General features: G+C 41.9%; 1 protein-coding gene across 1 annotated transcript in view; it reads right to left on the reverse strand.

Annotated features, from left to right (window-relative positions):
- Positions 1-22,889, reverse strand: part of ITIH5 (inter-alpha-trypsin inhibitor heavy chain 5) — a gene marked incomplete at its 5' end in the record, with an annotated part of 88,348 nt that overhangs the window by 62,011 nt on the left and 3,448 nt on the right. The window contains 4 exons of the mRNA XM_081106489.1: positions 165-415; positions 3,745-3,846; positions 4,759-4,922; positions 14,380-14,424. Coding sequence (XP_080962615.1) covers positions 165-415; positions 3,745-3,846; positions 4,759-4,922; positions 14,380-14,424 — 562 coding nt within the window. The remainder of the gene's footprint in view (positions 1-164; positions 416-3,744; positions 3,847-4,758; positions 4,923-14,379; positions 14,425-22,889) is intronic.

Genomic DNA, 22,889 nt, shown 5'->3' on the forward strand with positions numbered 1-22,889 from the left:
TTGTGTAGGACACTGTCTTTGTTTTGTTGCACTTGTTTAGATTCGCCAAAACACTCAAAGTCTTTGTTGAAGGGATGCCATCTGGTTTACATATTTCTCTAAAGCCAACACCCAGCTCTGCGTTACTCCAGAAGATCTGCGCATGTCCAGCAAGCACCACTCACCTTCCGCCCTTCCGCTGCCCTTCTGTCTACTGTTGTGTAGAGGCAGCACCTCCAGGGACGTGATGCCTGAACTCTCCAGAATATTCACTTCCACTGTCAGCCTCCCCACCAGTTGCTGGGGTCGCACACTGATGATGTGCTCATACTTCCCAAGCCGCCTCTGCAAGAGCTCTTCATAACTCAGGAGGAAGACAGCTTTGTCCTTGCTGGGAATGACTACGGAGGCTCTGAACGTTTCAGTCCCCTTCTCCCTGTATGCAAGAGAAAAGGGATAGAGGGTTGGAGAAAGCCAGATTCCCTCGAGTCACCTTGGGGCACAGGCCAAACTGTAACAGTCCTTACAAATCAAAAGTCAAAATTATCACAGGGGGGTGAGGAAGGAGTAAAGGTTTGTACTAGAAGTTTGCAAAGGTCCAAAGGATACTAAAGAGTAGAGAATTCATACACTACTGAACTCTCCTCCCTCTTCCTGAGCCTTTTCCCAAGGGGCCAAAAGGGAAAGGGGACGCTAATTTAGCCTGGCCGGCATGCTCAGTGGTTGAGCGTTGTCCCGTGAACCAGGAGGTCATGGTTTGATTCCCAGTCAGGGTATATGCCTGGGGTTTTGGGTTTGATCCCCAATAGCGGGCATGCAAGAGGCAGACCATCAATGATTCTCATTGATGTTTCTATCTCTTCCTTCCTCTCCCTTCCTCTCTCTGAAATTAATTTAAAAAACATATTTTTTTAAAAAAAGTTATCTGTGTACGTGTCTTCAAAAAAATAGCTAACTTATAAGGTTTTCACATTTTGGTAAGGTGTGATGAATATGCTTAAGGGAAGGGTAAAAAGTAAAGTATTGCAAAGCATATAAAAATACAAATCATTTTAAATGCTTTCATTACATGGAGTGAGAGTTCTCTGATTCAAGATGGCAGGCTGACCGTAACAGGAAGAGTAAGGATCAAACCAAAGAAATAAGGGTGGTAGGACCAACCATCAGTGGGTATTTCAAGTCATTTCTGGAAGACCTGGGGAATTCCGTAGACCAAGAACTCTACAGCTCAGACACTGCAGGAAGGGACTGCAGCAAAGTAGAGAAACACACCATCTGCAGAATCTCAGAGACTCCGGGTTCTGGTTCAACAGGACACCACAAGATGAGAGTGAGAAGGGGGGCCAAGTACAGGGAGGAGAACTCCAAGTTTACATATAAATGAATGAATGACTAAGATGATGGTCTTCCTACACTCCTCTTTCCCAGAGCTGAAGAGACAAAAATGGAAAACTTCTGTTGAAAGCTAATCAGAATGAGAGAAAAAAAAAAGACTGATACTTAAACCCATTATTGTAAAATACCAGAATATCAGATAGAGAAACATATAAAAGGAATGGTATTCGGCCACATTAAATGCAGTATCAGTAATACTGGATGTTGTGAGGCACTGGAGCAATGTCTTCAAAGTTCATTGGTAAATTATTCTGAATTTTAAATTCCATACACAGTCAACACTTTAATCAAGGTCTCAGAAAGTATGCCTTTCACACACTCATTTCGAGTAAGTAACTAAAGAATACACTTCAGCAAAGTGGAGGTGAAAATCAAGATATTATGGAATACAAGAAGTAATGAAACCAACCCAGGTAAATATAAAAAGGTGTCCCAAGGTCAATGTTATGTGACAAGGAAAATATTATGTGACAGTCTTCCATGGTCTGGAGACACCTATTCTGTCATGTTTAACAGCTCAGAAATCAAGATGTATCTCCCAATTAGTGATGCCTTCCAGTTGCTGTTGACAATGACATGGGTTCACTATTTGTAGAAGCTTGGTCACAACTGTTCACTTACCATTTCAAATGAGTTATGTGTCTTGCCAGATGCTAATTGTGACAAAATTAAATGTTATCTCATCAGAAAATCAATTAGAAACTCCAGGAAAAAAACAGAAATGTGTAGGTCGTGATCCAACTAAACTGTGGCATGATTCTGAACAATTTGTGAGTTATAAGAAAAGGTAATCCTGCTCTGACTGGTTTGGCTCAGTGGATAGAGTGTCGGCCTGCGGACTGAAGGGTCCCAGGTTCGATTCCAGTCAAGGGCATGTACCTCGGTTGTAGGCGCATCTCCAGTAGGGGGTGTGCAGGAGGCAGCTGATTGATGTTCTCTCTCATCAATGTTTCTAGCTCTCTATCCCTCTCCCTTCCTCTCTATAAAAAATCAATAAAATATTTTTTTAAAAAAAAGAAAAAAAGAAAAGGTAATCCTGATAAAGACCACTTGATGTGGTGAACACACAATGCTGTGTACAGATGGTGTGGTATAGGATTGTGCACCTGAAACCTGTACAATTCTGTGAACCCGTATCACCCCAATAAATTCAATAAAAGTGTTGCTTTTTAAGTTAAGTTTTAATAAACTGCTATGGCAAGGGAGGTTACATACCAGCAGCATCATGGAATATTTTTCGAAACAAAGGAAGACACAGGGTTATTATAGGATTGGGGGAAGGGTGGAATGTGGGTAAATGAAGCAGTGTTTGGAAGCTCAAAGAAAAGCAGGGCTGTGTGTAAGACATTTAATATCTGCCTGAACTGAGAAGCAAACTCAAGGTTCTTTGTTCTGAGGAGCTACAAAATTAAGATAAATATGGACTTTTCTGAAACTGTGGACCTTGGTTGCTTCTCATTATCAAAGTGAACCCATGACTCACATGTTCCATTCTCGCTAGCAGGATTTCCAACAGCAAAGTTTCTGACAGTCTATGAATTTAGAGAACAAGCTTTCTCAAAGCTACATCCTTTTATTAATGAACAAAATGCAAGCTTACCTGTTCACAATGTTTTATCTAGATACTAAGATCACTTTTCTCCAAACAGGCTGGTAGAGAGGGGAACAGAATCTTAGTATACTAGATGGCTCGACAGTAATGTTATTTATGTATTATTAAAAGTAAATGCTATTTCTGGGTTTTCAATGTTAAGATTCAGTTTATAGATAAAAAAATACAAATATTGTGACAGATTAGAATTTAAATGTTAGTAACTCTGACAACGAAAAAGTAAATTATTAGATAAGAAAAGATGGGTGCTGGGAATGAAAACAGAGAGGTAAGGTAAAATGCCAGAGTGGGAATATTATCAGAGATTGTAGGGCTAGTCTAAGATGGTATAACTGCTAAAATGGATGTAAGAAGAAGGAATAATAATGTAAAAATTTGGAACATAGAAGGAGAATGGAAGTGTTGTCATTAAAATCCTATGATTTCACAGTATAGATTCAACAAATAATATCTGATATTTATCAAGAAATTTTTAAAAACCAAGACCATCATAATATTTAGAGTTATGGAGATAAAAAAAACTGCAGAAACAGTAGAAATGGATGTTTCTAGGAAGGGGGAGTGCTAAACCATTCTTTTTTTTTTACTATAAATCCTTATTTATTATGCTGTTAACCAGGTGTATCATTATTATTATTATTATAAATTAGAAAATAAATTCTTGAAGGAAGAAAGAGATCAAGATGGCTAAGCAAAAAGGTAGAAAATTTGAAATTTGCTAAAGTGAATTTGTAATTTGTTAATTAAACGGCACTTACCCATTATCTTCTGTGGTTTTATTCCTGTCCTCTTTTACCTTATCACCATTTTTCTTTTCTCTCTCTGTAATTTCCCCCTGATACACTGTGTCTCCAACTAGCCTGAAAGTAAGAGACAGCTGTGTTAGTAGTTTGCAGTTCCAAGACAAATGCATGGATCTCATAACCATGACAACAGTAGAAAATATTTTTATTTGCCTCTTGGATATGCAAAAACTGCATTCCAAACCAGGGCACTACCCTTGAATCATTCGTTTCATCCTAGGGCAATTGTCAACAGGTACAAATGTTAAGACACAACTCGAGGTGCCTCTGATTCTTCAGGAAGAAATAAGATCTGCTCAGACAAACTTCCATGATAATCCATCAACGTGAATCTATAAATCTGAAATTTAGGCCCAGGCCTAAAATTCAAACCCAACACCTCCCCTCTTCTGCATATCTTTACCATCCACTGGGAAAAGAAAAACTATATCTAACATAGCCAAGGTTTCATGCTACCTTATCATTCAGATCTCAACTTAAACATTGCCTCTTCTGAGCCATCTCCCTGATTTCCCTACCTAAACAAGCCCCTCTCAATTTTGTTTGCCTTCTTTATAGCATTTGCTACTGTCTGAAATGACCTCATGTATTGATTTGTTTACTTATTATTATTATAAAATTTCTAGTGCAGAGCAGCACTATCTCTTTCATAGATGTGGACAATCACTTTGAAGAGAGCCTGGCCCAGAGTGGGTACTCATTTGTTGGAGGGAAGGAGAGAAAGAAAGAGGAAAAGAAGAGGTCATGGAAAGGAGGAAGAAAGGAAGAGAGAGAGAGGGAGAAAGGGAGAAGGAAGAGAAGGAAGGGGGAGAGAAAGAAGAAGGGAATCAACCTTCTGGCCCATGTATCATCCGCTGAGAAATAAATGCTCACAGCTCAAAGGCTGTGGGCCACACACATCAGCTCAGGCTCACCCTGTCCACCCCACACAGAAATCTTCATTCCGGGCTCTCTGACTCTGTCACCTACATAGTGAAGTTGGTGATGAAAGCTGCAGCTGGAATCTGCATCAGAAACTCAATTTCTTGGTCCTCAGAAGCTCTGTTCAGCATTCTGCAGGAAACCGCAGTGAAGGCATAGCGAGAAATAATGGTAGACTTCACCGAGAATTCTGTCATCAAAGGTTTGGTTTTCTGTTGGAATTAAAACACACAGTATTTTCAATGATGTGTGAAACCATGATTCAGCCATTTGGGAAAGAAGTGGTTCTTTTTTTCCATAAGAGAAATTAACTTCAATTTGGGAGAGTTTGGCATGTAATTCTTTACTTCTGTCTTTGCCTTTTCTGACTTTTCCACTTTTTACTCCCTCCACTTGTAAGACAGCCATGGTTAAATAACCAGTTTATGACATAGGAACAAATCTTCTGGCCTAACTTTAACAAATGCACACAGTTAATATTTCCAATTTAACTGACACTATGCAATACTTAAGTTCTTTAAAGAGTTATTGGAATTTTAGAAGTAAAGTGTATGACGTATATAATATGTTTCTGTTATAAATATTTAGTGCCGGGAGCCAGTCCATCCTTGCTGTTTCAAGGGACCTGGCATATATGGCATACTGTTCTTAATATGTTTGCTCACCTTCTTGGCACTATGTGTTTTAACCAAGGTCTCTGAGAAAGGTTGTTTCCCCAGGTAGGGATTGTTCCCTGAAGTCAGGGAGGGGATAAAACTCCTTAACTAAGTGCCAGGCGGGTAGTTAATCACTTTAACTACGAACAATCATGCTTAAGCTACATAATCTTTACTCCCTGGAATGGAGATAAGAAACGCCCTAACCTTTGAAATAGAGATTGATAGGATTGGAATCAACTGGTATAAATACAGATGTAAGAAGACAGAACGAAGAGAGACAGAAATTGGCACAGAACCTACACAGAACATTCTCTAGAGACAGAAGAACTTCGCTGGAGAGAACATGGCAAAAGATCCTGGACAGAAACTGGCCTCAGAACCTAGAGACAGAACCTAGCGAGAGAACATAGCAAAAGATCCTGGACTGAACCTGACTACAGAAATTGGCAAGAGAACCTGACTAGAACCTGGTGACTGAACCTGGCTGGAGAACCTAGCGAGGGAACATGGCTACAGAACCTGGCTGGAGAACCTGCAGAACCTAGCAAGAGAACATGGACACAGAACCTGGCTGGAGAACCTAGCAAGGGAACATGGCTACAGAACCTGGCTGGAGAACCTGCAGAACCTAGCAAGAGAACATGGACACAGAACCTGGCTGGAGATCCTAAGCAGAACCTCTCTGGAGATCCAGACCAGAACTTGGCTGGAGATCCTGGCTGGAGATCCTGGCTAGGCTGCTGATCAACTGAACACTGTCTCCGTGTCATTCCTTCTTCGCTGACTCCGTGCCACCTTTGGGGACCCCTGGACCTGCTGGGATTGGACCCCAGCAATTTAGGTCACATTTATAGAATCACCAAACTGATAAAAAATCAAAGCATGCCTAAAGAAGTTCTCATTTTTCAAATTAATTTCAATACCCACTTAGAGACACTATAACCCTGGCTTTCTCATTTGGAGTACAATCACATTATTGTAAAATGGGAGTCAATACTGAGCTCCAGAAAGTACTGGGGGATTTAGAACCCCCAAAAGGGAAAGTTTATGCTAATTAAATTTATCCTAAAAGGCTCTGATAAGGGCTGTCACTACCTACTCCTTTAAGAAAACGTTTGTCGATCCCTAGTCTATACTATTTGAACAGATAAGGCCCTGATATCCATCATTATACATTGGTGTGTTTTAGGAAGAGATCTCAAATTATATAGTTCGTAGACTTTTTTATTTGACTTGCATAATCTTTAAAAGTCTTGGTGACAACATTTAAAAATTAGGAAAGGTCACATAGAAATCCATAATGCCCATTTTTCTTGAAACACAAAGTGGGACCACTCTAGCTATGCATCCTGCATGATCAGAAGCTGCTGGCTCTACTGCTGGCTGCTTCTTTGGATCAGACTCATACATATCCCATCCTCCCAGCTACTCAGGCCCTTCCAATCCCAATTGCCTCATTGACACTGAGGCTGACACCGAGTAGCCATTTTCACTGTGTTTTTACTGGATTTTTCCTTATTCCCAGCCCATTTCCCCCATTGATGTTCTCTGTTCTACTTGATAAAAAGTGCCCACAATTGCACACTGTATTTAAAGCAGCACTTTTCACAACAGCTAAAATGTGGAAACAACCCAAGTGTCCCCTGATAGATGAATAGACAAACAAGATGCAGCATATGCAGACAATGAGATGCTATTCAGCCTTTAGAAGGAAAAAAAATCTGACGCATGTTACAACACAAATGAACCATGAGAACATTAGGCTAAGTGAAATAAATCAGACATAAAAGGACAAATGCTTTATGGGTTTTTGCAAGATGAAAAGAGTTATGAAGATTGAAGGTGGTGATGGCTGCATGACAGTGTGAATGTACTTAATACCACTGAACTGTACACTTTAAAGGGTTAAGGTACATTTTGTGTTATGAGTATTTTACTATAATTTTTTAAAAAGAAAGAAAAAATCATCTTTTTAAAAGGACACAGATTCTTTGTTTTTTGTGCTATTGAGAGCTGGAGTTTTATTCACTTCTCTGTGAATCCTGGCCTTAGTGACTTGCCTCACCTAGAGAACCCACTGGAAGTGATGCCCTGGGACTAAGAGGCCAGGCCACAGGAAACTCCACCAACTCCATCCGGGTCTCTCAGAACACGCTCTGTGGAGGCTCTGAGTTACCACATTAGCCTGAGACTGTCATGCCGTCAGGCCATGTGCAGGCTCTGCAGTGGCTGTGGCAGTGGAGCCCAGCTACAGCCATTCCTGCCCAGAGCCCAGCACATGAGCCAAGCTGTAATGAAGCCTCCAGATCAGCCCATCTGCCAGCTGAGTAGCACTGGGCGCGCTCCATCCACATCATGTGGCCAGAAGACTCGCTCAGCGGAGCCCTGCCCAAACCCTGCCCCACAAATGGTGCAATAATGGTTCTGGCTTTAAAGCCACTGAGTTTGGGGAAGATTTCTATACAGCATAAAACTGGAATTCCTGCCTCGTCTCTTTAGACATTTTAGGGTTTGCAACACTACTGTAGGGTGGCTTGAGCTTGAGTGAGTGTTAGTCATTTTGCCACTTATTCTTAACTTTACGCTATTTTTGATCTCTACGTGTTTTATTTGTTTGGTTTTGTAGACTAGACTTCTGCATATTAGAAATACCCTTGAAGTCCTACTGGAAGAAGTTACAGTATAAATTATAAAGACAAATATAAAGAATAAAATTCTCAAGTTCAATCCTCTCACTTTATCAATGTGACCAAAGGCCACACAGGTAGGAGGTGATAAACCTAGCTCAGGAACCTTGAGTCCCTGACTACCAATCCTGCCTCTTCCATCAAGCGTTCATGGAGGAGACTGACTGTTCTAAGCTTTCCAGAGATCACTGTTAGATGGCCAGTAAAATACAGACCTCCAGAAGCACGCCAAGTATAACTCAGTCTTCGTTGCCAATTCAAAACCTACCTGTGAACCTCAGTAATTATCCATTAAATTTTCCACATTCAAGACATAGACATTAAGTTGAACCTGTTCTGCACTGTGGTCATATACTGACATTTTCCCAAAATTTTTGTCAACCTATCACTTAACTCTTTTACATAAAAGTATAGTACTATTGGGGGAAATCCTTTTAAGTTCATAGCTTAGATAAAAGTATATATTCTAGCTGCATAGCATTCCAACTAATTTAGCCTTCAGTAGATAGTCTTTGCCCATACTATTTTTAAAATAATTCAAAAACATCTTCATAACCAAATGGACACAGACACCATGGGGGTGAGGGCATGTGCTGGGGGTGGGAGTGGCCAGAGAGAGGTCAATGGGGGAAAAGGGAGACATATGTAATACTATATGTAATACTTTAAACAATAAAGAGTTTTTAAAAATCGTCTTCGCTTGGTACATCTGTGACTATTTTGATGTCATGTTGATTTGTTATTATTTATAAGATAATTATCAATTATAATTTCATTGAACTTTAAATGTGAAAATTAGAAACTCCTGACAAAAGACTAAGTTTACCTATACTATGGCATCTTCTTTTGCCTTAAATTAAGATTATGAATACAGCAGAATTTTCCACAATCTTACATCAAAAATAGGAGTCATATTTATGGATCCAAAAGACAGGCTGAGGGAAGTCTTAAGAAACTATTTTAGTTTTACTGCTTCTGCCCAGTTACTGTTTTCCCATAGGAGCCACTGCTGTTACTTTTGAGTCATAGCCCTTGCCTTTCTGCTATAGCACTCCCAGTCTACAATCTATTGAAATTAGATTGATCCCCACTTTCCTCAAGCTACCCATCCCTTATTCATATCCCCACTAGATTGTAAAAATGTAGAAAACAGGGACCAAGACTTACTCCTTTTTTTTTCCACTCACAGCTCTCAGTATACAGTAAAAATAAAAAACATTTATGGAATTTAATTGGATTTTCTGAATCTTGAACAATTAAAGAAAAATACCCCAAGAAAAGGAAATGCTAATAAACTAATATTTATTAAACACTACAATAGACTAAATTCTATGAATGATGGGGAAGAAATGTTACAGATGGTTCCTTCTCTCAAGGCACTACAATCACATTGGGAAGAAAGTGCAACATAGAAAGGTATAGGGGTATGTATTTTTTTAATTTATTGGCTATAAGTTTTTACAGTTTTCAGAAGAAAGGGAAATCAGTGAGGTATGTAGAAGTAAGAAAGGGTTTTAAAACAGACATAGAATTTATATGTGGTGAACAAAAGCAAAAAGAACATTCTAGAAACACAAAATTCATGGAAGTAGAAATGAATCACATTACACTTTGTTTCTGGAACAAAGAACAGAACAGTTTAATTAGAAAGAAGAGTACATTATGAGAAGAGTATTGGACAGGTATATCAAATCATAAGGAATGGACAACCCCAAAGGCTAAGTACAAAACTTGGAATGGCTGAGGTTCATGAAAGTGTGTCATAAAAAGAAAGCTATAAAACTATTGCTTCAATTTTTCCCAGTACACAGTTCTTAAAAATCCAACATGCTTTCCATTTTTATATTTAACTCATTTTGCTTGGAGATGTCAACTGGAAAATAGGGGGTAAAAATCAAGTCTTCCTGTGACATAATAATTTCTTCATTATTTTTCTACTAAAGCTAAACAGATGGAAAAGCAGTTTGAGGCAGGGAGTGTCTTAATTAGCTTCTCAAGGGAGCAAACATTTCTGTGTGACTCATGTGAGTCACTTAAAATCAAGCCACCCAGAGGATGTCCTGAATTACCCAAGATGCCATCTGAAAATGTAACTGAGGAGTGTTTGTGAAGGTATTTGCCAGAAGTCAAGCCTCTTCCCAGAAGATTAACCTCTTGTTATTTTATTCTGATCTCACAGTTCTTTAGTGATCATTAGGAGAATTAATTTTGGAGGTGGTAGAGAACCTCAGAAATCATCACTGTATCAAGGAGAAGTCTGAGGCTTGGCAGGTGCCTAAGAAAAACAACAGAGCCCATGTTATTACATGAAGCAGAAGACCTCCAGATGAGGCACCTCCCTAACAAGGTACCTGCATGTATCACCTTGGAGAAATAGTTTACCCTCCTGTAGACAGAAGGTAACATCAGCCCTGGATTGCCTATCTGTGGTAATAATTCTACATAGCAATATTTCATGTTCAGAAGAGGAGAAAGACAAAATGCAATTATCATCTTTATGTTGGAGGAAAACCTACTCTATACAACTCATAAAAGGATAAAACATGGTGGTTAAAGTTGGGAGTAGGGAACCAGACACACGTATAATGAACCCTCTTGTGAGGTAATGACACCCAGCACCATGCTACCTGCTGTATTAATTAACTATACTTTCTGTTTTTATATATTCTTGATACTCTGGCATTTGGGGCCTTGATCCCAGGGCTAGCCAATTCCTAGAGATAACAAACAACTCCCCTGTGAGCACACCTTTGATATACAACCAATCAGTCAAGAGTCCATGCTCCCAAACACCTCATTTATCAAACTCTCACACACTCAGCCAATATTCGTCTGCCCTAAAACACCCCAGATAACTAAGGATCACCTCAATAGCCCAGAGCCTGCCAAAATTATTCAAACTATCCAATCTTAAGCTTACTCCCCGATTCCTTCCTGCAAAAAAACAATAAAGGCTTGCCCTAAATGGTTTGGCTCAGTGGATAGAGTGTCGGCCTGTGGACTGAAGGGCCCCAGGTTCAATTCCGGTCAAGGGCATGTACCTTGGTTGCAGGCACATCCCCAGTGGAGGGTGTGCAGGAGGCAGCTGATCAATGTTTCTCTCTCATCGATGTTTCTAACTCTCTATCCCTCTCCCTTTCTCTCTGTAAAAAAATCAATAAAATATATTTTTTAAAAAAAACAAATCAATAAAGGCTCAGAGCCATGCTCTCTCTCTGCCCCTTCTGCCTCCTGACTGATCCTGGTTTCCCCGTGTGACCCTGCATGGTGTTCTATGCTCCTGTTCCTACAAATCTGTGAATATAAACTTCCTTCATGATGATCATTTCTGGGTCTACCTCTCACCACAACTGCTTAAAACAAATTCAGTCTACAAATTTTAGAATACCCACTATGATGGAGATGCTAGACATGGCCCTTCCCATTGGTAGGTTAAATGATGACAATGAATTGTTTTAGGGAAACCAGGCCAGTCTCTGTTAAGCACCATGGAGACTTAGGCACAAAGACACCCCTGCTTTTTAAACTATAAACTTTTTTTGTGTTTGTGAGGTCAAAGAGCTTCACAAAAAGGGTATCTAATTAATTCAGGATAAATCATGCAAATCCCTGTGGTCCATGAGCTGGCAGTGATAATGACTACCAGGTGTTGCCACCCACATGTTATTCATTCGTTAGAGTAGAGGACATTCAAATTAGTGTGGTATGGCTGAGTACAAAATATAAGGAGAGTCATAGGATACACAGGCTACAGAGTCAAGCAGGAGCCAGGTCACACAGGGCTTCACCTGTTCTTAGAGTTAATCCTACAAGTGATAAGGAATCATTGAAGACATTTGTAAAAGAAAGTCTGCTGGAAAGATCACTCTGGTACCAATTGAATTGGCAAATAAGGTTCATGTTAAAAAATTGTAATACATGGAAAAGAAAAACTTTAAAAATTCCTAGAGATTTCAAGTCCTAGCTGGTTTGGCTCAGTAGATTGAGCATTGGCCTGTGGACTGAAGGGTTCTGGGTTCAATTCCAATCCTGGTCAAGGGCACCTACCTCAGTTGCAGGCTTGATCCCTAGCCCTGGTCAGGGTGCATGCAGGAAGCAACCAACTGATGAGTCTCTCTCACATTGATGTTTCTGTCAGTCTCTCCCTCTCTCTCCCACTCTCTCTAAAAATCAATGGGAAAAATATCCTTGGGTAAGGATTAACTGCAACAAGAAAAAAATTCCTAGATATTTCTAAAAAAAATCAGGGCAATTACATAAAGTCTCAGTCATGGGGTTAAGAAAATTTTTATAACCAAGGATGAAAACTCAAAGGCTATAAGGAAAAGATAAACTTATTTGCTACTTAGAAACTTAAAATTTTCAAATGACCAATATGCCATAAACAGAGTTAATAGACAAATGACAAATTTAGGAGAGAATTATTCCAACTTAGAAGACAGAGTATATATAACAAACAAAGATATCTGAAATACTGACAATGAGGGGATAAAAATATACAAGAGAAAAATGAGTAAAGGACCTGAAAATAATCCATTTACAGAAGAACTACTCTGAATGGACAAGAATGTACAGGAAAAACATCGTAAGTAGTTAGGAAAATGCAAGGTAAAAGGACAATGAAAGAGACCTGCAAATAAAAAAAGGGTAATTCTATCTATTGTTGGTGGAAATGCGCATATTCATTATTGCTGACAGAAATGAAGTTAATACAGATAGTATGAAGAGTAACAACATTCAAAAAGTAGTCTGAAACATCTATCATAATTTAAAATGCATATGCACTTTGATCCAGCAATACTTCTACTGAAAATCTAGGCCATTATATTAAAATCAACCACATAACAGAATAAACAGAAAGTTTTTTGCAGCAGTATTTACAGAAGGGGAAAAAATCTGGAAACAAATGGAAAATTCATCAATAGAGTGTTTAATAAATTATGGTGTGCCAACAACAAGGAGCATGTCCCACCATCTAAAAGAATGGCTAGAGGCAGTCGGGGTGAGGTACTGTTGACTGAAAGTAATAATTAATAGAAAAATACATATAATTGAGAAGGCAGTTTGGTATATTAGTTAAGAGCATGGACTCAGAAACCAGACTGTTAGGACTCAAATTCTGGCTCTTCCCCGTTTTACTAATTGTGCAGTTTAGAGCAAGTTATCCAAACTCTCTTTTTCTCATCTGTAAAATGCCTCAAAAAAGTGTGGCAAGAGTGTTTGAACTATGACACATGAAGCACTTGAAACAATGCCTGGCACATAGTAAGTACTCAGTACACATTAACTGTCATTATAGGAACTCACTTGAAAGTAGTCATCAGAAATCTCATGGATGCAAATGAGTGTAAGGTCCCCCCATCTTCCTCTGTTCTGGTCTTTGTCATCTTCCCCATTACTAGTACACTTAAAATTTACTTGATTATTTTATCTCTGTCCCCCTTTAGAATTCAAGTTCTATGACAGACAGGGTCTTTGGTCTGTCTTGTTCACTGCTGTATATCCAATGCCTAGAACAGTGTGGGGCAAATAGGAAGTATTCAAAAATTATTTGTTGAGTGAATGCCTGAGTTCAAATCTGTTAGCTTCCAACATGCATTGAGAGCCTTGCCCAACTCATATCACATGAAGCTTTACTCTACAAATGTGAATTCTTCATTTGATTTAGCTGTTTATCTCACAAGAAAGCCTTTATTTTTGTGTAAGAATGTCATAAAAAAGTAAAGGTGAATTTAGGTGTGTGTGTTTTTCAGGGAGGCCTTTAAAACATCATACTTTTTTTGTTCATCAGTTTATGTTGTTCATTATATTCCATAAATGAGTGAGATCATGTGGTATTTATCACTCTGTGACAGATCCAGAGACAGAGAAACATCGATCAGACCATCAAACCTCAGAGGGAAGGTAGGGGAGGGTGGGGGTAAGGGGGAGAGATCAACCAAAGAACTTATATGCATGCATATAGGCCTAACCAAAGGACACAGACAACAGGGGGGTGAGGGCATGAGTGGGGGGGATGGGGGGTAATGTGGGGATAAGGACACATATGTAATAACTTAATCAATAAAGAATTAAAAAAAAATAAAAACAAAACAAAAAAAAGTCATACCTTGTCCTTATAATTCTACTGAAATAATCAGGTGTCTTACCAGAAAGAAAAATCCACTTAAATAAAATCTTATAAAAGCTGCACTGTTTCATGTTAGAACCCTTCTACAAGCAACTTTATAAGCTTTGGAGAAGCTATAAGCAAAGTTAGTGCCTGGTTCAAAATACACAATTAGTGAGGGGACAGATGTAAGATGCACCATGAATATACATACCAGCCTTTGCAACAGCCGGAGTTGCCTCGGGACCCTGAGTCCAACCTATAAAGAGAAGAGTCATGAAATGTAATTGTGAGGTCATTCTTAAAGAAGTTAGTTACATGAGGAGGTTAAAATCAATTGAACTTCACAAAAAAGGGCTATCTATCCTGAAAAGAGGTTTTGATCTTTAATCAGAAAGCTTCTAGGCCAAAACTCGAATTCATCCCTCCCAGGCCTGGTTGACTGCTGAACCCATGATGGCATATTACCTCATTTTCTGAGTGACCTTAATCCGTTAGAGGAGTATGGATGGAATGACAAGAGCAGAAAGTTCATCTGTATTGCTTCACTTAATTTGGGCTTGAAAATAAGCTCATTGTTATTGTATCCATTACAGTAAGTAAGTACATTCGGCCTTACTCAAATATTCAACTCAAAACTCTAGGAAACTCCGGAAGCAAAACTGAACTGGATTTGAATTTTCTTATTTTGTTTTTTCCTGATGATTTGTTATACTTTCCCACATGAAGAGGAGGAGCATGAGATGATAAAATCCTCATTTTCAAAAATCATACTAATGAACCAGCCACTCTGGACTAATTTAAAAATCCTAGCTGGTTGTGGAACTTTACTCGTGGCAAATCACTGTTTAAATAACTGAAGTGTAAGCTATTGTTGCTGTGAGTATGAATTGTCCTTTCTGGAGGCAAGTTGCCAATGTAGATCAAAACTTGAAAAATATGCCTCAGTCTTATGTGTATCTTTTTTTAACAGCTTTATGAGGTATAATTTAAAGTACACAATTCAATGGTTTTAGTATATTTGTAGAGTTGGGCAATGATCAATTTAGAAGATTTTTGTCATCCCAAAAGAAACCCTGTACCCCTCAGCTGTCAACTCCCAGCCCCTGCATTTCTGCCTGGTCCTAGGCAACCACCAATCTACTTTGTCCCTATGGATGGGCTCTTCTGCACATTTCATATAAGTGGAATCATACACTATGCAGTCTGTTATGACTAGCTTTTTTCATTTAGCATAATCTTTTCAAGATTGTTCCATGTTGCAGCATGTATTAGTGCTTCATTCTTCTCTGTGTCTGAATATATCCAGGCAATGAATATGCCACATTTTGTTTATCCACTTATCAGCTGATAGACTTTAGATTATTTCTACTTTGGGGCTATTATATGGAACTTGCATGAAAATTCACATGCAAATTTTGACGTTGGGTATATATTTTTATTTCCCTCAGATAGTTTACCTGGGAATGGAATTCTTGGGTAGTGTAGTAAATTTAACTTGTAAGAAATTGCCAAACTGTTTTCGCTGTAACATTTTACATTCCCACCATATGAATGTACAAGAAAATTCTTTGGAACTTTCCAAACAATTGTTAAAATTGGAAATAGCCTAAACTACCCTTGGAAAGTGGTTTGGTTAAATATTTTGTGATACACAGATTAGTTAGAATACAGCTATTAAAAATAATGATGGGGATCTATATTTATTGACATCAATAAATATTCCTTTTACTGGACTTCGGTGCTGTTCAACAAATAATTCTCTAGCTCTCTGCCAGATGTACTGCATTTCCTGGTCCCCTTATGGCACGGTAGGGCCATGTGAGTGGTTCTGGCCAATAAGGTGTGAATGCAAGCAACACTTGTCACTTCTGGGCCAAGTGTTCAACTCCAGATGTGTACTACTGCAGAAATGTCTTTTCTTTGTGGCACAGTAATTAGCAGCATTTGAGATGGCAGCTTCTGGTCCAGTCCAAGTTCCTGAGTGAGCATAACGTGTATATCTCCTCCCCTGCCAACCCAAGTTGGACAAGTTGTATAAGCGAGAAATAAACATTTGAGACATTGAGATTTGGGTGTTGTTACCACAAGTATAGCCTAGCCGATCCTGATGGATATATTAGGGATACATGTTTATGTGATTAAATCAAGTGACAAAACACAGTATCTAACATGACCTCATTGTTGTAAGTGTAAGTGTTTGTATGTGTAGAATGTGAACCAAAATGCTAATGATGTTACCTTTGGGTGGTTGAGTTCCTTTCCTTTAAACTTTTCTGTGTTACTTCAGTTTTTGACAAAGTAGCCATTATTACTTCCAATAAAAGAAATCACAGAAAGATATTTCCATTTGTAAACTAAAAGTTTAACAGAAACTGTTTTAATCCCCATCCTCTCCCTGATCCCCCACCCCCAAAAAATACTATTGTAAATTACCATTATAATTGGAATTCAAAGAAATAATATAGGACTTAGATTGACATCTTCCCTGACTCCAAATGAGAACCAAACACTTACTCGGAGGATACTGGTTTCTATTTCTGAGATGAGGTGGGCTATGTGAGACTGTTTAAGGCAAGCCACAATGAGCATCCTGGGCAAGGTCTTTTTTAGTTCTGCAGATTCATCTCTGGCCTTCCCATCCTAAAATTGTGGAATTGTCGGGGGACCACTTAACAGAACTATGATCCGAAGGAAAGCCCGGCCTCTCTCAGGTATTATGTTCTCTGATTGATCTAAAGTATTTTCTTTGAAGTTCCCTCCTTTGTAAAATAAGTTTTTTAAGAAAATAAACAAGCTTTAAGGAGAACAAGAGAAATTGGTTTTTCATTTTTGAGATGACTATCTGACGTCTCAGGGGGTCATTATGGCTTCACTTCAGTCCAAGTTTAAACTCAGACTGAACCAGAATCAAAGCTTCCCGGCATACGCAGTTTCCTGGTGCCAGCCAGGACTGAAGTGGAAATAACACCAACGTAGTCATCATTGTTTTCAGTTAAGCATTCCTGATCCCTTTTATTGCATTAGAAGAATCTTGGAGTGGGGCTTAAGGACAGATAAGTGACTCCAGCTTAATGTCAAGGACTGCTATGCATAGTAATCCTAGAGCTTCCACCAACCTGCCTGAGACCCCAAATCATAGACTTAAGAGTTGGCCCAAATAACATTTTTTGGTCTTCCTAAGCTGAACTTATCTGTCCAGCATTAGAATAGAAGATGTCCAGGCCACAACGTTTATTAAGAAATATAAGCTGTGCCCAGCCAGTATGGTTCAGTTGGTTTTGCATTGTCCAAGAGGTTGCGCATTTGATTCCTAGTCAGGCCACATGCTTGGGTTGCAGGCTTGATCCCCAGTAGGGGGTGTGCAGGAGGCAGCCGATCGAGCATGGATATTTCTATCATTCTTTCCCTCTCCTTTCCTCTCTTTAAAAAAAAAAACCAAAAAAAAACCCCAAAAAGGAAATGAAAAAAGAATGTACTATGTTCTTGAGTGACCATGAGAGACTTTGTGATGAAGGTGTGGCTACAACTAGTTGTGTAGGATGTCTGTTGATGTGGGATGAAAGGGAAGGAAGAATTTAAGAGAATCAGGTTCAATACAGGAACTATGTGAAAAATGGTCAGTTTCAAAGATCTGCCACTGCCTCTTCAACTCATAAGAACCAAGTAGCATTCACTACCAGGAGGTAGAAGGGGGGTTGCAGATTTCCTTTACACAAGGAATGTAAATATAGAGTTTACAATCTCCCCCATCTAGCCCATCATTAGTTAGGCCAACCATAGGTCAAAAATAGCAGGCACTGCTTAAATGTTTATAAGTTGGTTAACAGAGATTTATTTTTTTCCCAGGATCCATCACAGTGTTGGATCACGAATAGAAGAGAAGAGAAATATCCTGAAAAGTCCATAAATGGGAAAGAGCAGGGGAAGACAGGAGATCAGTGAAGCCTAATTCTACCCGTGGTGAAAGAGACTCTGAAAACACAGCATGTACATTGCCTTTCGGTGTGGATGCTCTAAAGACCCAGATTGACGGAGACATCAAGGCAGGATTCTCGCCATCTACCTTCGTGTCACTGGGTCTGTGACACTAGGTCCCATACAGAGCCAAGAGACGCTGCACTTGGCTCAGCCACACACCATCAAGTGACTGGTCATGCGTTCCTAGAAGATTCTGTACTGAGAATTCATCTACCAGTTGGCCCCAACTTCTGAGGGCATTCAAAAGTCCTGAAACCAAGACCCAGGAACCCAGGAGTTGGTTGCCTCAGAGATGTGTTACAGCGTCTGTCATAAAACCAAAGGCTTCAGGTTGGAAAGGCACTGGAGGTGCCATCTACCACCTGGGCTGAGGACAGTTAGCCTGAGAAGACCCCCAGGTGGGTAATTCTGTATCACTTACACAAAAGTTTTCTTCCTTTGGAGTAATGTTGCTGCAGGTTGTTTAGCTATCAAGCATTTGCAATTTGGGGGGCCTAAAATCTCAGCAATGGAAAAACAAACTTAATTTGGGGGCTAAAATTTCAACAATTTCAGGCAACTTAAAAAAAAAAAATCAATTAACCTTAGGCAAGTTGCTGGGTTTTTTGGGTTTTTTTGACTGTGAAAAACAAGGGACATGGACCTAGCTTGTAGGAAAATGAGAAGGTTCAGGACCCCCTGTCCTTCCTCAGAGAGCTCAAGTCTCCATCCCTTGGTCCCATCTTTTTAAATAGACTCTGCTGTTCCTTAGATACAAAAGTTTTCTGGACGCGGCTTGCATGGCTCAGTGGTTGAGCGTCAACCTATGAACCAGGAGGTCATGGTTCAATTCCTGGTCAGGGCACATGACCGAGTTGCAGGCTCAATCCCAGGAGGCAGCCGATAAATGATTCTCTCTCATCATTGATGTATCCATCTCTCTCTCCCTCTCCCTTCCTCTCAGAAATCAATACAAATATGTATGTGTGTGTGTGTATATATATATATATATATATATATATATATATATCCTATCTAATAAAAGAGAAACATGGTAATTAGCCGTATGACCACTACCCTTCCCATTGGCTAATCAGGGAAATATGCAAATTAACTGCCAGCCAAGATGGCGGCCGGCAGCCAGGCAGCTTGAAACTAACATGAAGCTTGCTTGCTTCAGTGACGGAGGAAACCAACGTTTCCCGCCTGCCTTGCTGGCCTCTGAGCTTCCAGTTTGAAACATAGGTACAAATATAGAAGCTAAACAAAACCCCAGAAACCTGCTTTCAGCGAGCCGGGATCTCAGAGCTGGAGTTGATAAAGTGTTTCGATTATAGAACCCAAACAAACCAGATACCTGCTTTCAGCAGCAGAGGCCTCAGAGCTGGAGTCAGAGCTAAAGCTGGCCCAGAATAAAAAGAAAAAGAAAAAAAGGAGCATTTGGGAGCTTCAGTCACCCGCCACCCTGAAAACAGCCCTCAGCCCCTCACCCAGACTGGCCAGGCACCCCAGTGGGGACCCCCACCCTGAAGGGTGTGTGACCAGCTGCAAACAGCCATCATCCCCTCATCCAGGCTGGCCAGGCACCCCAGTGGGGACCCCCACCCTGATCCAGGACACCCTTCAGGGCAAACCAGCTGGCCCCCACCCATGCACCAGGCCTCTATCCTATATAGTGAAAGCGTAAAATGCCTCCCAGCACCAGGATCAGCGGAGCCGCAAGGCCTCCTGGAACCAGGATCAGCGTGACAGGGGGCAGCGCCCAAACCCCTTGCGGCTCTGTGTGTGACAGGGGTGGGGCCACAACCTCCCTATCGGCCCTGCTCTGTTCGTGACAGGGGAAGGCGCCCCAACCCCCTGATCAGCCCTGCACTGTGCCTGATAGGGGGGAGCTCCTCAACCCCCTGATTGCCTTGCGGCTCTGTGTGTGACAGCATGCAGTGCCCCACTCCCCTGATCGGCCCTGCTCTGTGTGTGACAGGGTGCGGCGCCCCTACCCCCACCCCCCCCCCCACGGGCCCTGCTCTGTGTGTGACGAGGTAGAGCCATAACCTCCCCATCGGCCCTGCTCTGAGTGTGACAGTGGCAGCGCCCCAACCCCCTGATCAGCCCTGCTCTGTGTGTGACAGGGGGCGGTGCCCCAACTCCCCTATCGGCCCTACTCTGTGAGTGGCAGGGGGGAGCTCCCCAACCCGCTGATTGACCCTGCTCTGTGCGTGTCAGGGTACAGAGCCCCAACCCCCCTGGTGGGCCCTGCTCTGTGCGTGACAGGGGGTGGCGCCGCAACCTCCCCATCGACCCTGCCTTGGGTGTGACAGGGGGCGGTGCCCCAACCCCCCAATTGGCCCTACCATGAGTGTGACTGAGGGTGGTATCACAACCTCCCAATCTGCCCTGCTCTGTGCATGATGGGAGGCACCCCAACTCCCCAATCGGCCCTGCTCTGAGCCCAACCAGGGGCTGCACCTAGGGATTGGGCCTGCCCTCTGCCACCTGGGAGCAGGCCTAAGCCAGCAGGTTGTTATCTCCTGAGGGGTCCCAGACTGCGAGAGAGCACAGGCTGGGCTGAGGGACCCCTCCTCCCCCCGGACTGCACAAATTTTTGTGCACCGGGCCCCTAGTATGTATATATAGGGGGCCTATATATAGGGGGCCTATATATATAGTATGTATATATAGGGGGCCTATATATGTATATATAGGCCCCTATACATACTAGGGCCCGGTGCACGAAATTCGTGCACTGGGTGTGTGTGTGGGGGGGGAGAGTGTCCCTCAGCCCAGCCTGCCCCCTCTCACATACTGGGAGCCCTCAGGCGTTGACCCCCATCACCCTCCCATTGCCTGATCGGCCCCTTGCCCAGGCCTGACGCCTCCACCAGAGGTGTCAGGCTTGGACAGGGGACCCCCATCTCCCCCCGATCACTGGCTCTGGCCCCCGCCCAGGCCTGAGGCCTCTGGCCCAGGAATCATGCCTGGGCAGGGGACCCCCATCTCCCTCTGATCGCTTGCTCCACCCCCCGCCCAAGCCTGACACCTCTGACCCAGGCTTCAGGCCTGGGCAAGGGGACCATCATATCCCCCCAATCCCCGGCTCCGCCCCCCACCCAGGCCTGATGCCTCAGCCAGAGGAGTTGACCCTCATCACCCTCCGATCACCAATCACCGGATCGGCCCCTTGACCAGGCCTGAGGCCTCCGACAGAGGTGTCAGGCCTGGGCAGGGGACCCCCAGCTCCCCGCGGTTGCAGGCTCTGCCCCTGCCCAGGCCTAACGCCTCTGGCCTAAGCGTCCGGCCCGGGCAGCGGGGACCTGCAGTGGCAGCGGGGGGCGCCACGATTGTGGGCTTCGCTTTAGGCCCAGGCAAGGGACCCCTAGCTCCTGGGACTGCCAGCCTCGAACGTGCCCAGCTCCCATTGCTGGCTCCACCCCTACTTCCTGCTATCACTGGCCAGGGCGGCAAAGGCAACTGATTCTCCGATCATGGCTGGGGGCCAGGGCAAAGGCGTCCCCAGGGCCGCCTTTGCCCTGCCCCCCAGCTCTTAGCTCCCCGCTGGGTTTCAGATCACTGTCAGTGGCAGGGGGCTTCTTCCTGCTTTCCCTTTCGCCTCCCTGCATTGTGCCTACATATGCAAATTAGCCGCCATCTTGTTGGCAGTTAATTTGCATATAGCCCTGATTAGCCAATGAAAAAGGTATCGCCATACGCCAATTACCATTTTTCTCTTTTATTAGTGTAGATAGATATATATATATATATATTTTTTTTTTTTTTTTTTTAAAGGTTTGCTGGGTCCACTCACTGTAAGCAAGACTGTTCAGTGGTTTTAGTGGTTGAGATCTAAGCTCTGGGAAGAGGGGGCTAGTCAGGAACAAGAAGTCACTACAAGTCATCACCTGATTCTCAGGACCCCCTGCGCCCCCGCCACACACACACACATTTCCACCCTCCTCAGAGAAACAAGATATGCTGGTTTGGTAGTGAGCAGATCTCTGGAATCTCTCCCACAATATCCTCCTTCCCCATTCAACTCTACACCTTATTACAACAATCCCACCCATGCACATAAAGAAGACATTACTGAGTGGTCTGGAGTTCACACAATCTTCTACTGACTTAATTTTCAAAGCGTTTTTAAAAACAAAAAGAAAAAATAAACAGTTGTCTGGTTTTCTGTGTTTTCCCAAATGCAAAGAGTGAGAGATTATGAAAAATTAAAACTCCAGAAATTCTTAATTCAGGGAATTAGAAATGTTTCGCCCCAATCAATATGGTCCCACAAGCATATAATAAACACTATCTATTTGCCAACAACTGACTACAAATAAAAATTGCATTGAAACAAGTGGCTTGCTCTTTGGGGGAGTCACTGAGAGCTGCCTTTGGTATCAGCACACCTATGTTCTGCTCCCGGCTGTGCACACAGGAACTTGGGATGTCACTCCTCTGGCTGGATTTCCATGCTTCCCCTGGTTAAGTAGCACACTGACACTCTCCTTGGGGGAGACAGGGGCCTTAACCAGGCTGTAGATAAATACTAAAAAAAAGTGACTATGACTAAAGGCAAGTGCTTTGCCTGAATTCATTCATTTAATCCTCACAACAATCATAAGAGCAGAAGTAAGTTTACTATTTATATTTAATATTTTATTTAGAAGCTAATAAAATGTAATAAGTTTCAGGACCCCTCACTGGCACAGTCCCTCATCAGTAGGTGATACTTGTGGTGTTTGTCAGCTTGTCAGCTGTATCATTTCCTATGAT

Source organism: Myotis nattereri (genome assembly GCF_964212035.1).
Source record: "Myotis nattereri genome assembly, chromosome: 1".
In the NCBI taxonomy this organism is placed as follows: Eukaryota; Metazoa; Chordata; class Mammalia; order Chiroptera; family Vespertilionidae; genus Myotis; species Myotis nattereri.